Source organism: Vidua macroura, chromosome 19, assembly GCF_024509145.1.
Source record: "Vidua macroura isolate BioBank_ID:100142 chromosome 19, ASM2450914v1, whole genome shotgun sequence".
Taxonomy (NCBI): domain Eukaryota; kingdom Metazoa; phylum Chordata; class Aves; order Passeriformes; family Viduidae; genus Vidua; species Vidua macroura.
In genome coordinates, this window is record NC_071589.1 from 3053286 (window position 1) to 3068753 (window position 15468).

Sequence of the window (15468 nt, forward strand, 5' to 3'; positions counted from 1 at the left end):
GTGCAAGCTGGAATGACCTGCACCTGATCCTCACTGGTTTGCACCCTTGTTTCCTCTTCTAAGGAGATGTCAGACACCTCCTGATCTCTGATTTCGTGCCCTGTGTTATTATTTCCCTGTGGTATGACAATTCACCCAGCTGAGAAGCTGGATACCACTACAGAAAACAGGGAAACACGACAGAAAACAGGGAAAATCCAAACACACAAACCTCAACTAAAGCTGAGAGCAGTCTGGGTTATTTGTGCCATGAACTTTTCCAACATGTTTGTAAATATTGCACTACAGAAAACAGGGAAACACGACAGAAAACAGGGAAAATCCAAACACACAAACCTCAACTAAAGCTGAGAGCAGTCTGGGTTATTTGTGCCATGAACTTTTCCAACATGTTTGTAAATATTGCAGTGAAGTGCTAAAGGGACAAGGCTGGCCAGTTACACAAGTGCCCAATGATAACGTGGCACAAAGTACCTTTCTTCTGCTGCAGAACTGACACTTCCCTTCCTGTGCAAAACAGAATAGCTATTTATAATTATTTAATATATCTATTATATAAAAATATTATATACCATATTATATAGTATACATAATATATAATATTATTTAATATTTACTATTGTTTGTAATTATTGCAGCCTATTTATAAATATTACAGCCTATAATTATTGCATTACTGATACTGGTGAGATCTAACACTGCCAGTGCCTTGCAGAGCACAACCTGCAAGTTCTGACTGTGCTCTTTGACTGTTCCTTGCCCATGATCACTGGCAAGGAACAATCCAGCATGGGGCATATTGAAAAAAACAGCACAATCACAAGTTTTTTTTCCTCCACAAGACAAGAGGTGGTTCCAGGCTGTGTACACAGCTCCCATCCCACATGGTTATTACAAATGTACCTCACAGCACCTGCCCTGTTCAAGCCTAATGAGGAATCCTGGAAAGGAGAATGGCACTGTAATTTACTTATTTTTTCCTGTTTTAAAACAAACCTAGGGCTACCAAATGAAATAATGACACTGAAGTTAAGACTGAGTAGGACAGAGCTCTGAACAGGACAGAACAAATCTGAGCCAGAAGTTGCCAGTTGGGCAGCATGTGTCACCAGGCTGGGCTTGGCCAGGGATGGGCACAGCCACTCTCCTGTTCATCCAGCACTGCTGAAAACACCCTACAAGGAAGGAGGTAGTGACTGTTTAAAGCATTTCTTTCACACAAACACTCTGCACAGATATGACTGACACAATCCACTCAAACACTCCACGTGACTCAGCACTGCTGGACAAGAACTTCTTCAACAAACTGGGAAAATAACAAAATGTTTTCAACCAGCAGAATTATTTCTTACCAGAACTTTTCAGGCACTTACCCCTTCCTGCCTGGCATGTAGCAAAAGCAGAGCCAAGTACTAGATCTGAATTATCAACAGGTTGTTAATTAAAATCCAGAACACACATCTCTGTACCCTGAGCTACTTCATGCAGCTGCCAGACAGGTCAAATACATGTATTTTACCACTTCATTACCATACCACACAAACAGTATCACCCACAGGTTAAACAAGGCTGATCCTTCATCTCTAAAAGCAACATATATCTGCACATTTCAAATTCAAATTATGGATTCAGGCAATAAAATTAAGAGGCCTTTTCAAAACCTGCATTTTACTCAAAATCAACTGCTAATAAATAAAAGACAGCTAAAATTACTCTATCACATTCATTTACAGAGTTCATGGCTTTTCTATACTGAGTGTTACTGCTCTGAGGCTTCCACAAAGCACCAAAAGTATTTTAAATCTGCAGATACTGGACTTGTTCCTGAATTAGGATAATTTAATGCTTTTTATTAACAAGTACTACTTCAGGCTGGGCATATTTAGCTCACAAATACGTGCAGAAAATCACCCTGACAGGAGTGTGTTTGGTTTGTAAGATCCATATCCCCATGCTGTGTAATTCTACAGGATGCCATGAATACCATGAGCTCTTCATGATCTCTCCCATTCAAAGCTGGCAGGAACTTCCAATCAGTAAGTGCTGACACACCCCCAGTTAGAGCTGCTTTGGAAATAAAACACAAACCCAAAGAAGGACACGAGCCTTTACAGTCAGGAATTTGGAAACTGCCTTTGCAGATCACTGTTACTGAAGGAATACAGAGCATTCAGAGTGCTAGACACTGAATCTTCTTTGTATATTAGGGGGACCTTGAAGACATTGAGGAATGCCATGAAAACAAGCCTGCTATAGACTTAACATTACCAAGATCTTATTAATCTTATTAAGTTACTAAATGTATTAATCTACCTATGCTACAGATTTCCCATCAGCAGACGTATTCCTATAGACTTATGATTTATTCTTGCAGCATCATATCTGAAATCATTGAAATCTTAAACTTACAAAAGATTTGGTGATGCTGCAGCACAATTGAGAGTTTTATCCCTCTCAACAGGTTATGCAGCTGCTCCCTCTCCTGGCAAAAAATCCCCACAACAGCAATGTGCAGCAGGAGAGATCAGGCAGGACCCAATGTGTTGTTTCAAATAAAGAGAAATAATGCTTTAAATCCCTGTTTTGCAATTGAATACATTCCTGGTATTCACTAAAAGGAACTAATGTCACCCACAGAACCAGAAAAAGGCTTAACTTTGGTTTTGAACATCTCAGTCCTCATATTCCCAACTTGTGAGCAAGGACGACCAAAACTTGTCAGCCTCGCCTTTCACTTTCTACTTCTCTTCCTGCTGTGCATTCCTAATTCCCACCTAGGCTCAAATCTCCAAAGGCTTGGAGCTCTTGTTTCTAAGAGGTTTTGAAAACACATCAGCTTTTCAGTGGACACCAAAGCTGGCCCTGGATTTCACCCCACCTTACCATCCTCCAACATCACCCCGGCTGTCGGTGGTGTAGTCGGTGACACCGGTGAGCAGCGTGGCATAAATCTGATCAACGTTATCCCTGCACACATATTCCTGCTGGGATCCATCTCCCTTCACACCCACTGTCTGGCAAACCCTTCAAAAAAAGAGGAAAAGAAGGGATGGGAGGCAATGAAGATCAAGCTTTGTTATATTGCTTAATAAAATTCACAACATCCGTAATGTCCACTACAGATGGGATGAGGAACATTTCTGTGCTGAATTTGACCTGAGGATTTCTGAGCAGTGTTTGGGTTCAAAGGAGCACTGGCAAAGCTAAGATCTCAGCAGGGAAGTAGGTTGCTTTACTTCCTTTACCTGATTTTTCACATTAAACTCTCCTGTAAAATGCAGAGAAAATCAAAGCACTCCAGAAAAGCTTTCACACCTATAACACTCCAAAAAGGAACATGCTTCTGTATCTGTCAGACTCTGAAGTCTCCTTAAAGTGAAGTCAGGAAGAAGAGCAAAGGGCCAACACAATGTGCATTGAACCTGATATTAAACTTCTTTACCTTGAAGACAGGGGGTTTTTAGCAGTGTAGCAGTTTAAGAGCATAAAGTATTAATGTATACTATTAACTGCACTGTGACATTCAACACAGAAAATATTCCTTTAAATAAAAGGCACAATTCCTTTAAATCAATTGAATATTTTTTAAGATTGTGAAAAAAACATATATTCTTCCTTCTCAGTAAAGCTCATTAAATTGCAGCCCATGAGAAAGGCAAACATTAAAATGCACTCTAGGTAGTCAGGTAACTGATAAAAACCTGCCAGCACTATCAGAGCTGAAGTCCACTGTCACATGTGTGGTAATTCTCTGAATCAACAATAAACTGAGTAATGGATATGCAGTCAAGATGTGTGTGTGTGACTGTAACTGATTTCAGGACTCATGCTCCCAGCTCCCAGCAGAATTAACAGGAGAAAGCTTCTACAGAAAGATTTAAAATTAGACACAAGCAGGGGTGAGAAACATACTTTGCAATTGCTATTAAGGCATCTCTCCTGGCTTCAGCAAAGCTCACGTCCTCAGGGGAAATTATTGTAACTTTTTTTAGACCTTCCAAAACCTGAAAAAAATACAAAGATTGAGATATATAAATCCTAACCCTTTTTTACTATGTTAAATTTAGGTATCATAGTAAAGTGAGTTCAATCCTGTATGAAGGAACCAAGCAGGCAGCAGAGTTTGGATTCTCACCAGGAGAGGCCTGTAAGATTTTACACAACATCACCAGAGTATTATTCAGAACTATACATGTATTTCTAGCAGTTCTTCTTGTTTATGGGAATAATACAGCTAAAAAATGTGAACAACAGGCTAAGTTTACATTTTGTCTGGGGCAGGGTAACGTTATAGAAATACCACTTCTATGGCAGAATTGTGCCTAAGGGTAAAAAGGCCTCTGCTCTCTGCTGCAGCTTTTTAGATACTCAAGGCACTTAGGAATAAGTTTCTACTAAAAGCTAAAATCCATATTCTAAATCTGTATTTCTATTTCACTTTGTGGCTTCCTATATCTCGGTTTCTCCAGGGGTTTCAGTTCAATCCCTGTAGCAAATCTCTCTTCCCCTGGACCCTTCCCCCCTCTCTCCTCTGTTCCCTTGGACCAATGTCCAAAGGGTTAATCCAACCTCTGGCTTTCCATTAACACTACTAAAGCTGGACTAAACCTTAATTATCAGAAACTATGGCAAGCTCAACTCATGATTAATTTCTGTCCATTAGCATTCAAACCCCTTTGACAAAGACCTTTAATTATGATCATTACTATTTATTTGATTACTGTCACAGGTTTCACTCAAAATTCTCATTACAATGATCCTGTTTTCTCACCTGCTGGAGCCTGCCCTTCAGCAGAAATCTTGGAAGGGCCCCAAGAGCTCGTGAAAAGCCACAACGAATCATTTCCTCTGCGTTTTGTAGTTCTGAAACGTACTGTGTCACCAGCTCATCTGGAAAAAATACAATTGCAGAGTGAAAAGCAACCACCACATCATTAGAATTTCATATTTGGCTAAGGAAAAAAAAAAAAAAAAAAGGAAAAGATCCCCTAAACAAAGCAGCTGGAAAATTTTGTAATTTGTTGAACTAAAATGTTCTGACATTTAGAACTAAAAAAAAAAAAACAAACCCTAACTAAAAATTTAGTTTAGTTCAAACTAAACTGAAATACCTTAATTTTCTACAGGAAAAGGATAAAAAATTTAAGATGTTTGCTTTTACATGAATGAATTTGTATTTTCTGTCTAAAAAATTGACTTTGTATTTATACTAAGCCTGTTACTTGAGAGAGAGAAAAGACAAAATTCGCAATTTTAGAGGGTTATTACGTTTTAGACATCCAAATAATAAGTATAAGCACAAATGTCTGTCTAAGCACAGGGGAGCAAGTTCTTTTTATATTTATAGATCACCATTTTCTATCATTGGATAAATGTTCTGTGTTAGGCAGGAGATGCCCAGGTTTGTGAATATCAGTTATTTTAACAGTTTTCCCTCAGAAAACTCCTGACTGGAGTCCTGTTTAAGCACACACACAGATCACACCTAAACAGTGAGATAATTTCAGATCATTTTTCATAGACATAAATGAAGCTGGGTGCTTTGGAGGAGAAAGCTCAGGAAGAAATGCCCCCTTTGGTTCTGTGTGCTGGCACAGGACACAGCGGGGACAGTGACCCTACAAACAGCAGCTGAGTCAAAAAACACAGAATAAACACAGAATAAACCCGACTGGGCATGGAAAAAGGAGCCTCAGCAAACATGTAAAGTGATATCAAGCAGAAAATGGAGCATAAAAGGAGGAAAAGTCCGGAACAGGTTCACATTTCTGCTGCAGTCTTTATCTCAGACTTACAGCCAATACTTCCTTTACCCAACTTTTCACATTAAACTCTTCTGTAAAATGCAGAGAAAAACAAAGTACTCCAGAAAAGCTTCTCCCAGCCAGCTGCAATAAACACAGCTCTGATTCAGACAGGAGCAAGGTGGTCTTATCAACCCCGTTACTGCAGAGACACTTTTTAATCCTCAAAGAAAAAGAAGCAGAGATCCTGTGAAGATTACATAATTGTGCCACTGCCTACTGTAATCTAAGGTTTACATGGTTGAGCAATATTTGCTAGAGGAAGAAAGAAGAGTTGCCATAAGAAACTCCCCATTCATCACAATTCATGACTGCTTCTTTTAAACCCCAATGCAATGGACAGGCCCCAGCTCGTCCCTCCCATCAGCAGCCCAGCTCCCTGGCCAGAGGTGAGCAACACCTTCAGATAAGCACATTTATTTCAAACTTTCCAAACCACCAGGCTGTCAAGAGTCCTGAGGTCACAGGAAGATGCAGTGTTTGCTGTGACAGCAAGATCTTGAACAGTGAGCTGTGGCAGTCTCCACTTTGAGTGATGTAAATTTAAGATTGACATTTCAGCAACAAACAAACAAACAAAAGCTCTTTACTTATAACCACTCAGTAATTATGGTGGAAAGTGTAATGCAAATGTTAATATTCTTCTAAGAGCCTTCAGCTTCATAAACCAACAGGGCCTATGAAGTGTCTACAGTATTAATTCCACACAACCCATCCTGAAAGAATATTAAAAGAGAAAGTCAGCAAAACCAAACCAGAACACAGTAAGACAGACAAAGAAAACACTAAGAGAAGGTCAAAACAAACAAAGGCAAAAGTAGTGATTCAATAAAAATGCAGCCTAATAAGGACAAATTCAGAATGTCAAACTGCTAAAGCACCCTTGATTGGTGTTTTCATTTTAATCATCAAGCAACAGTGAAACACTGGTTAAATTTTACCAAAAGCTTTTTTTTTTTCCTCCTTAATCATGTCCAGACCTGCTTTAACTGACTTATCTAAGGCACCTGCACTGTGCTGAATGTCTCACATACCCACAGCCATCACACGCTCTGGGAGGACTTTTAATACTGGATTTCAATCCCACAACAAACAGACATGACATTTTTATCAGCACAGAGGTAAAATACACCTCTTTTTTGTTTGTTTTTTTAAAAGATGCTTGCGTGTGTAATGGCACTTCTGTTATCATGTGTGGAGCAGGGTCCTCTGCAATCAAGGCCAAAAAAAAAGAGTTTTCTAGAACAGAAAAATTGTCATTTCACAATTCTACTTCAGAAAGTCCCATGAGAAATTTTTTCTGTATCTACAAATTTGACCTAATTGTGCCCCTAGACCATCACAGCCACATTGCCTTGGTCCCTTCAAGCACAAGGCAGATGAAAAGTCAACCTCAAATCCAGGAAAAAACCAAGAACCTAGGTCATCTAAAGGTCATGCAGACTTTCAGAGGGGTCTAAATGAGTAAAGCAACAACCTGTGCAGCCTGTACTTCCAGCAGATCCCTTCTCCCTCCTGACCTGGGCACCTTTTCCAGTCCACTTTTCCAGAAACTTGAAACTTCATCCTTACATTAAACTTGACCTATCAACTTCTCAGCTCATTTTTAGCTTGTTTGCTTTGACTCAGCATTGCCTCCTCCTGCCCTGCACGTTCTGGTTTTACACATGACCCTTTCCTGAGGCTGTGGGGATTTTATCTGCCTTGGGACCATATCACATCTTCCCGTGCTGCCCACAAAGAATCTGGCAGGCAGGGCCAAACTCCAGCAGGGAAAGGGCTATTTGGTGGTTTGGGTTTGTTTGTTTTTTGTTTTTGGCTTTTTTTTTTTTTTTTAAACAAAAAAAAAAAAGGTAAAGATTCAGCACTATATAAAGTATTTTAAAATCAGGATAGGCTGCTTTTATAGTTCAACCTTAATGTCTTTGGGGCACAGACTGCATGTAAATACAAATGTGATAAATATCAACATCATTTTGGGAACAACTCTACGACAAATAAATAATAAGGCATTTTGTCACCTGATTTAATAATGGCAAAAAATAGAAAAAGAAAACAATATTATGTTAAGTATATGTCTCACTGTCATATTTAGAAAAATAAGAATATAAATGTTGTTATTCTTAAAGTATTTATCTGTACAATCCAGCAATTTGTCTCTGATGGACATGATACAATCTGATCCTTGAAAGGAAGACAGGTACAAGAAAAGCAGTATAAAAAAAGATGCTGATTCATACACCCCCGAGAGAAGTCTAAGCTTCTTCCTGTACTGCTGATCCAAACACAAACACATGAGCTCTCACACGCACATTTACCAGAACTCTGGGTGTCCTTTCCTATCCTTTTCTTATCCCTTAGCAATTCTTCTATAAACCAGCCATGATCTCTGGCAGAGTTTATTGAAACAGGATGTGAAAAAGATTCACTTTGTTAAAAGTCAGCACTTTAGAAACGCACAATCTTTGGTTCTTTGTTTTACAGTATGGAACAGAAAAGCAACATAAATTTGCTTTGTATTCATTATAGTGGTACCTTCTACTCACCTCCAGTCTAAAGCCAGCATTTCTGTAGGAAATGAGACATTTCCTACACTTCCACTTGTCATTTTTCAGACAACTTTCAGCTGTCAGTTCTTTTTTCCTGAAGAATTTTAAGTTGTGTTAAAACCAGCGCTGCCCCTCCCCACTCTGTGCAATCCCTCCAAAGTGCAAGTTTGGTCCAGCCCAGCATTCTGTGCCTCTGTGTTAAACATGAATCATTACCCTGCAGAGCTGGATCAGCTTCTCCCCTCTCATCGATGTAAAATTCATTGCACAGAGCAGCCAGTGCAGACACTGCAGACTCCTGCAACAAAGGCACAGAAATGCATTTACTCACCTCATATCTTAAAAATTTTAAGGAAAAAGAAAGTGGATTTAAAAAAAAAAAAGGCAAGCAAAAAAAACTCCTTTCAGATACTTTCTTATTATTTCTTCTCAATAGTGGTTTAGTAAGGAAAAACCAGATTTTAATCCTATTCCTTCAATATGAACAGCAAGCTAAATTAACATTTAAGACAGTAACAGTAATGTATGAAATATATTTTCAGTTCAGATGAAAGACCTCTAGGATGCCACAGCAATACAAAACACACCAGTCATTATTTCATCTTTCATATATATCCATATACTGTTGCCAGATTGACAAGAAACAAACCCTATTTCCCCAGGGAGCTACAGAAAGGAAACACAGAAAAGAACATGGACTGAAGGTAATAAACAAAAAAGCCCAAACATCACAGGCCTTGTGTCCTAATCTTAACTGGTTTAGAAAAGGATCAATGGTTGTGTGTTATACCTGAGCCTCCTCATTTTTAGAGTGGTTTCAGTTACTGATACAGAACACAAAATAACTCAGCTGCTATTTCAGAAAGCACATGATAGAATATGTAACAGAACAGAATTTAAAAGAATACATAACAGAATAGAATTTATGGCTGAATTATACTTTTCAGCTGATAATATAATGTTACCCAAAATTATAATACATTTGAAAGCACACAAGAGCTTTGCATTGTTCACTTCATGTTGACAGCAACAATACTTATTAACACTCATGTTCTCCAGGTACAAGAAATCTCAGCTGTAACACAGAAATCCTGCCCAGCTGATTTCATTCTGCCCTCAAAGACACCTCAGACAAGTTCCCTATGCAAAATCAAGGACTTGAAAGAAAACCAGCACTCACCTAAACAATATTCTAACTACCACAGGCATTATAGTAGCAAAAATATGCAGAATTATCTAACTGCTGTAGATCAGGGGCCTTTAAAGGCCAAATTATCCAACCTCTGCCATGGCCAGGGATGCCTGGGTCCAGACCAGATTGCTCAGACATTTCACTTTCTAAATGAAATGTTTTTCACCTTAAATGTATGAAGTTCAACTGGAAGAGAATACTGCATGTCTGAAAAAAAAGATTACTTTTCAAAATCTTAAGTGTTGTCCTTACAATTATTTCTCTCTAAAACAGAAGCAGAAATAAGTGAAAATTGTCATTTACTAAATACACTTTGCTTGGCTTTAACTGATGTTCACCAAGCAAGTTAAAATTCTCTACAGCCTATAATTAATTCTTCTAAGCTTTTGTTTTAGAAGTTCCAGTTATAAGACATACCAGCACTTTGAATAAATTGTTAATGCCAAAAGAATATCCTAAGAATTCAAATTTCTTTTTTTAATTTCCTTCAGTGATTTGGATACACTCCAGTCTCCTCTGTCTCCCAAGGACAGCTTTAAAAGATGAGGTGTGAGATACCTGAAATGTCTTTTTATCTTATTACTAAAACCTAGCACAATGAAAACAGTGTGTTAAATTCAGATTGTCTGTAAGCTCTTGCAGGGCAGACAGAAATTGCCTTTATAATTCAGCAATGCCTTTAAGAGCATGAGATCAAACTGCCATGGGAATTCTGGGGAAAATTAAGGTGAGTAACTGGAGGTGTTAAGATGATGTAAATAAAACAGCATGAGACATATCCATCAATGGATTTAATATTCAGAAGCAGAGCAGTCTGAGAACACAGAAAAAGGATTTGCAGCAGAGTTTAATGGGAAATTTAAGCTCCTTGTCCTGAATAACTCTGGTAACTCACAGCAAAGCTCACAGAGCTACCAAACACCCTCAGTACCCGTGGGCATCATCCAGAGCATTTTTAATGGTCACAAGAGTTCTCTGAAACCACACATATTACATGTACACCAAAACAGAAGCAAAAATGTAACCAGGGAGCAGCTTCCAGCACCATCAGCAACTCCTCACCCTGACCAGAGGTACAGAGAGGAGCAACCTTTGGGATAACTGCTCAAGTATTAATCAGAAAGGTCCACTGCAATCCTGAGGAATTCAAATGATACTTTTTTAAATAGCCCTTCTCACACTTCTATGAAACATGCATTCAAGAACCAGTAAGATCCCATGGATAATCCACCAAAGGAAAGCAAAAGTATTTCTAATTTTGTATTTAATGTGACCACGTGAAGGAGGAGAAATTATTGTACCTTTATATGCTGTCGTGCAGCACTGGAAACAAGAGTGAGATGTCTTAGACTGTCATTTATTAACCACTGCCAACCACCTGGAACAGCAAAGAACATAAACAGCTTTAACTTTTCTTACTTTCTGCACTTCAAGACTCTCCATTTAATTTTTCCACAGACCAGCAATTACACAGATCAACCTGTGTCCTTGGTTTTTTCTAAACTAAACAAGGCTGTGACTCCCAGCAGAGCTACTGCAGACTGGTTTACCATGTCCACAGTGAACACCCCATGCCTGGTGATGCTGAATACTGCACATTCTATTTATTGTAAAATTAATAGCTAAAAACCAAATCTTCAAATTGCATCAGCATCTGCTGAAGTGTTTGTCTTTTTGGTATTTTTTTAATGTGTTAGGCCACCCAACCCCATTAATTTTGCTTCTTTGAAAAGCAGAATTTGTTAATATTTTAGTTTAATTAATAGTTGCTACAGTCATGGAAGGTTATTTAAAACAGGACTTACTGATTATTGGATCTCCTCTAAATGGCATTTTTGATAGTGACAACTTCTCAATTAAAGTGCAGACTGTAAGAAAGTAAGTTTGATAACAAGATAAATACCCCCCCAGAAAACAGAAATTGTAGCAATTTTGAAAAGACAACCACAGGAAGTTACATTAGCATTAATTTTAAATTGAAGAATATTTGCAAACAGATATTCAAAATACGGGAAATTAAAAACTGGAAGGAAATTACATTTGTACAAAAATCACTAGGATGCAGTAACTGTCCTCTGGCACGAGTTAGTGCCATCATTCACACAAATCCCTTGTTTGGTGGGATGTTTTCCCCCTCTGCCATTCAAGGTGTGCACATACATATCAGCCACTTTTCTTTGCTATACAGCCTGGAAATGGCAGTGTAGCATCAGTGATGGCAAACCAACTGAGACAAGGATGATACTACAGCCACTATTCAAATTTATGACAGGTTTTCCTACTTCTTATTCATATTGTTTTTGAACCTCCAAGGAGTGGCATTTGTTCACTGCACAGAGCTGGGAGCTATGAAACTGGATGCAACTTTATTTCCTTTGATACTTGGAATACATGAGCACATCCTTTTCATAACAACATCCTTATTATTTTTAATCTATGAATTTATTAGAGTTCTAATGCTTACAAACCCACTTTGAGAACTGTATTTTTTAAAAAATGTTTTGAGGCTTTTTTGGGGAATGGAGATTAACACAGTAAACACTTCAAATTTTCTGTGCAACAGATTGACTGTATTGCTCAAATGAAAACTCAGCACTTGGGGAATACCAATGTCTTTCACCTCTGGGGATTCAGTTCAAATAAATGAGATTGGTACAGATCTCACTGCCTGGCTGCTTTAGAGTTGGTGGAGAGCAGGGAAAGGACAGAAGAAAGTGCAATATAAAGTAATTCCATTGTTTTGTTTTTCTCTCCTCCCACAAATTGATTTTTGACTCTTCCTCTGGGCTCTGTACACAACTCATCACCTCCATTTATAATCAACTTTCTGGGCTCCAAATCTACTCTTGAACTCACTCCTTACTATGGCAGTGTCACACAAAATCCTCTCAATACTGTGTGTCAGCTTCTCTGTGCTAATATTTATTCACAGACAAGGCTGAGTGCAATGTGACTAAAGCCAAGTCTCTTGGGGTTCCTCCTTAGTTCTCTGCACTTCTTTGTGCTCTATTGTGGTTGAGACCATCATCTTCATTAGACATGCAGGCAATTTGTGGAAGATTTTCAATTCTTCTCTTATTCCACCTACACAGTTGTATCATGCCAAAATACTGCCATTTGTATTTCTCCAAAACCACAAAATGTTCACCGGCTTAAAAGCTAAAACATATCACAAAAAACCTCTTCCTTCAGCTTGCATTTTCGTGTCATACAGATGCAATGTCACTCAAATCCCCCTTCTCTTCCACCTCAGTGCAGAAGCTCTTTTACCCACAAGGTCTGGATGGCTTCAGATCTTCCAAGCTGGAATCTGCTCTGCAGCATTTCCTTCATTCAGCTCACCAGCAGGAAACCAAGTTGGCATCATTTCCTCATCCACCCAGCCCAGCTCTTCCTGCAACACCCTTCCTTTTTACAGCATACAACAATCTTCCAAATCCATCTTTTCTGTGGTGCCACACTCCCCACAGACTGTTGTTTGTATGGTCTTTGTGCTTCACTTCTGTGCACACACGTGTTACGATAAAATCATTATTTCCACCATGGCTTCTGTCTAAAAGTGCAGATTATATCTCTTGTGGAGAGGAATTTGAGTAAATCACTGAAGGAAGAGTTCAACCCTGAAAAAACTTCACTGTGTGCAACAACAGGAGGGCACAGCGTGACACAGAGCCCAGAACCATCTCCAGCTCTTACAGAGTTACTCCAGGTGTATTGGTTATTCTCAGTGTATTGTCACCCCATGTCCTGCTGCACCCATCTGCTGATTGGCCTCCCAAGTTCATCTTTTTTTAATTACTGTGCTGACTTTACTTATACATTCAACACAACATATGCAAAATGAACTGGAAACACATCAACAGCCAAATTCCTCAGGGCAGCTCTCGTGCTGTCCCACCCCAGCTGTGGTACTTACCAGCTGGTCTCATCAGTTCTCCACCTAAACCCCTGCAAAGCAGAAACAGCCTTCAGAGAACAGCCCACCACAGGCAAACTGAGTGTACACTGCCCACAGTCAGGCAAAAAGCACCTCAAAACCATTTCAGAATGAAAGCAGAGCACAAAATACCCACAGTTTTGTGTTTGATCAACTCTGCTTCCTTCTAAAACAACTTTTCTTGACTTCAGTGTGATTAATACAAACCTCTCCTGAATATTAAGATTTCTTCTTGCAAAAATGCACTCCCAGTCTTCCTAATTTTTAATGTGAATAATAAAAAGACTGTCAAGCTCATTTTGCTTTTCTTTTCACTTGCTTCAGGAACATTCCAAACCCATGAGACTGGCCAAAGGACTTTCCAGTCATACAGTCTCTACCAGCTTCTGATTTCCACAAATGAAAAGGAGCTAGATGCAATTTTTTAATAAAATCATCATCTCTGTAAAACGAAGTAGAAAATTCCCTTCCCAGTTCCCATTTTCACATATGTTAACTGGTTTCCTCTCCTGGTGAGATTTATCACCCTTCTCCTTTCCTGCTCAAGCCCCCTCCCAGGTGATTTTGTGTTTATCACCACAAGAAACACATCAGAAAAGGGAGACAAACAAATGGCTCAAGCTACTTCAGATCCTCCTGAGGTAAAGGTGTGTTCCTCAAGGATGGTTTCAGCAGCTCAGACCTCAGCCCAGGTCCTCTGTCTGAACATGAGCCTGGCCAGTAACAGCACTGGGAGGAGAAAATCTGAACTGGGCAGAAAGCGGGGAGAGGGAAAAGCACCCTGGAAATGGCAGGGCCTGTTTGCATTCTTTGGCTCCTCCTGACCCCACTGAGCAGGGTGTGCTGCTTGTCTGGATACCCACCCCCACGGCAATGCCTCAGGTGTTTCACTCAGTGTCACCCTCTGTGGCTTCACTGCTCCATTTTGTGAACCTTTGACCTCCCCTTCCTTTGGATATTTCCTCCCTTGACTCCTTATTGTCTCCCTTCACTTCTGCTGGAATATTTCCTCCCTGAGGTGTGCCAAACCCTTAATCACCTGTTTGCATGTCCGTGCTCTGGCAGAAACTCCCAGCAAGGGGAGCAACAACAAAGACTTGTTTATTTGCTTGTTGTTTTTTGTTTATTTTAAACATTTTCTTCCCTCCTCTCCTCATCCCTGCCCACAATAAAATTAGTAGCTGTGCTCAGAAAGCCAGGTTAGCAATCCTAACAGCTCTTACAACTTTGTTCTCCAATATATCCCTTGGTATGAGCTTCAAAAGCCTGAACATTTGAAACAGGTTTTTCCATTCCACACGAGGAGGTCCCTTCTGTAATATGCTCTGGGTTTCTGACTGCTCAACAATTTCATTGGTGTTTCAGGTAACACCATTGATGTTCAGGTAACACACATTGAAGCACCAGAGAAGCCAACTCCACAATATTCTTATTTGCCATAAGTCAGCATTTCCTTTAATTGAGAAACTTTTGCTTTCCATGTTCAATATATATTAGGCTTAATTTAATAATCCCCAGCTCAGTTTATCATTGTAGGAAGCAAGCCCAGATTCTACATCCTCATGCTGATAAGGTCTGTGTCTTGTCTACCCCACCTTCCTGCCATGCTGTCTGCTCTCCAGCTTCTAAAAAATTTAAATTAGAAAACAAAAAAAGTGATGCAAGGAGGCGAGACAGCAGCAAAACCAGGTGACTGATGTGGCAAGCCTCGCTTCCTCTTCCACACTTCTTCTCCCCTTTATTTTGCCTTCACCCATTCCTTGCCTTTTGTCTGTTGCTTACTGCAAATGAGTAGAAAATAATCACCTTGCAAATGTGTTTGGTGTGCAGCAGAGTCTGCTGATGCAGGGATTCAGATATGGACTGCTCTGTTCCAACTACAAAGCAAGAACTGACTCACAAAGGCTGCTCCTCTCCATTTCCTTGTACTGCCAAGAAGGAAGTCAGGCCACTTCAAGCTGTGCTGATGGCAATAATTTGAGTGCT

General features: G+C 39.5%; 1 protein-coding gene across 2 annotated transcripts in view; it reads right to left on the reverse strand.

The window, feature by feature from the left end:
- Positions 1 to 15468, reverse strand: part of TBCD (tubulin folding cofactor D) — a 119137-nt gene that overhangs the window by 24966 nt on the left and 78703 nt on the right. For both annotated transcript variants that reach the window (XM_053994388.1, XM_053994389.1), the window contains exons 24-30: positions 13462 to 13493; positions 11351 to 11413; positions 10847 to 10923; positions 8570 to 8651; positions 4772 to 4890; positions 3913 to 4004; positions 2884 to 3024 (exon numbers count right to left, since the gene is read on the reverse strand). In XM_053994388.1, the coding sequence (XP_053850363.1) occupies positions 2884 to 3024; positions 3913 to 4004; positions 4772 to 4890; positions 8570 to 8651; positions 10847 to 10923; positions 11351 to 11413; positions 13462 to 13493 (606 nt within the window). The remainder of the gene's footprint in view (positions 1 to 2883; positions 3025 to 3912; positions 4005 to 4771; positions 4891 to 8569; positions 8652 to 10846; positions 10924 to 11350; positions 11414 to 13461; positions 13494 to 15468) is intronic.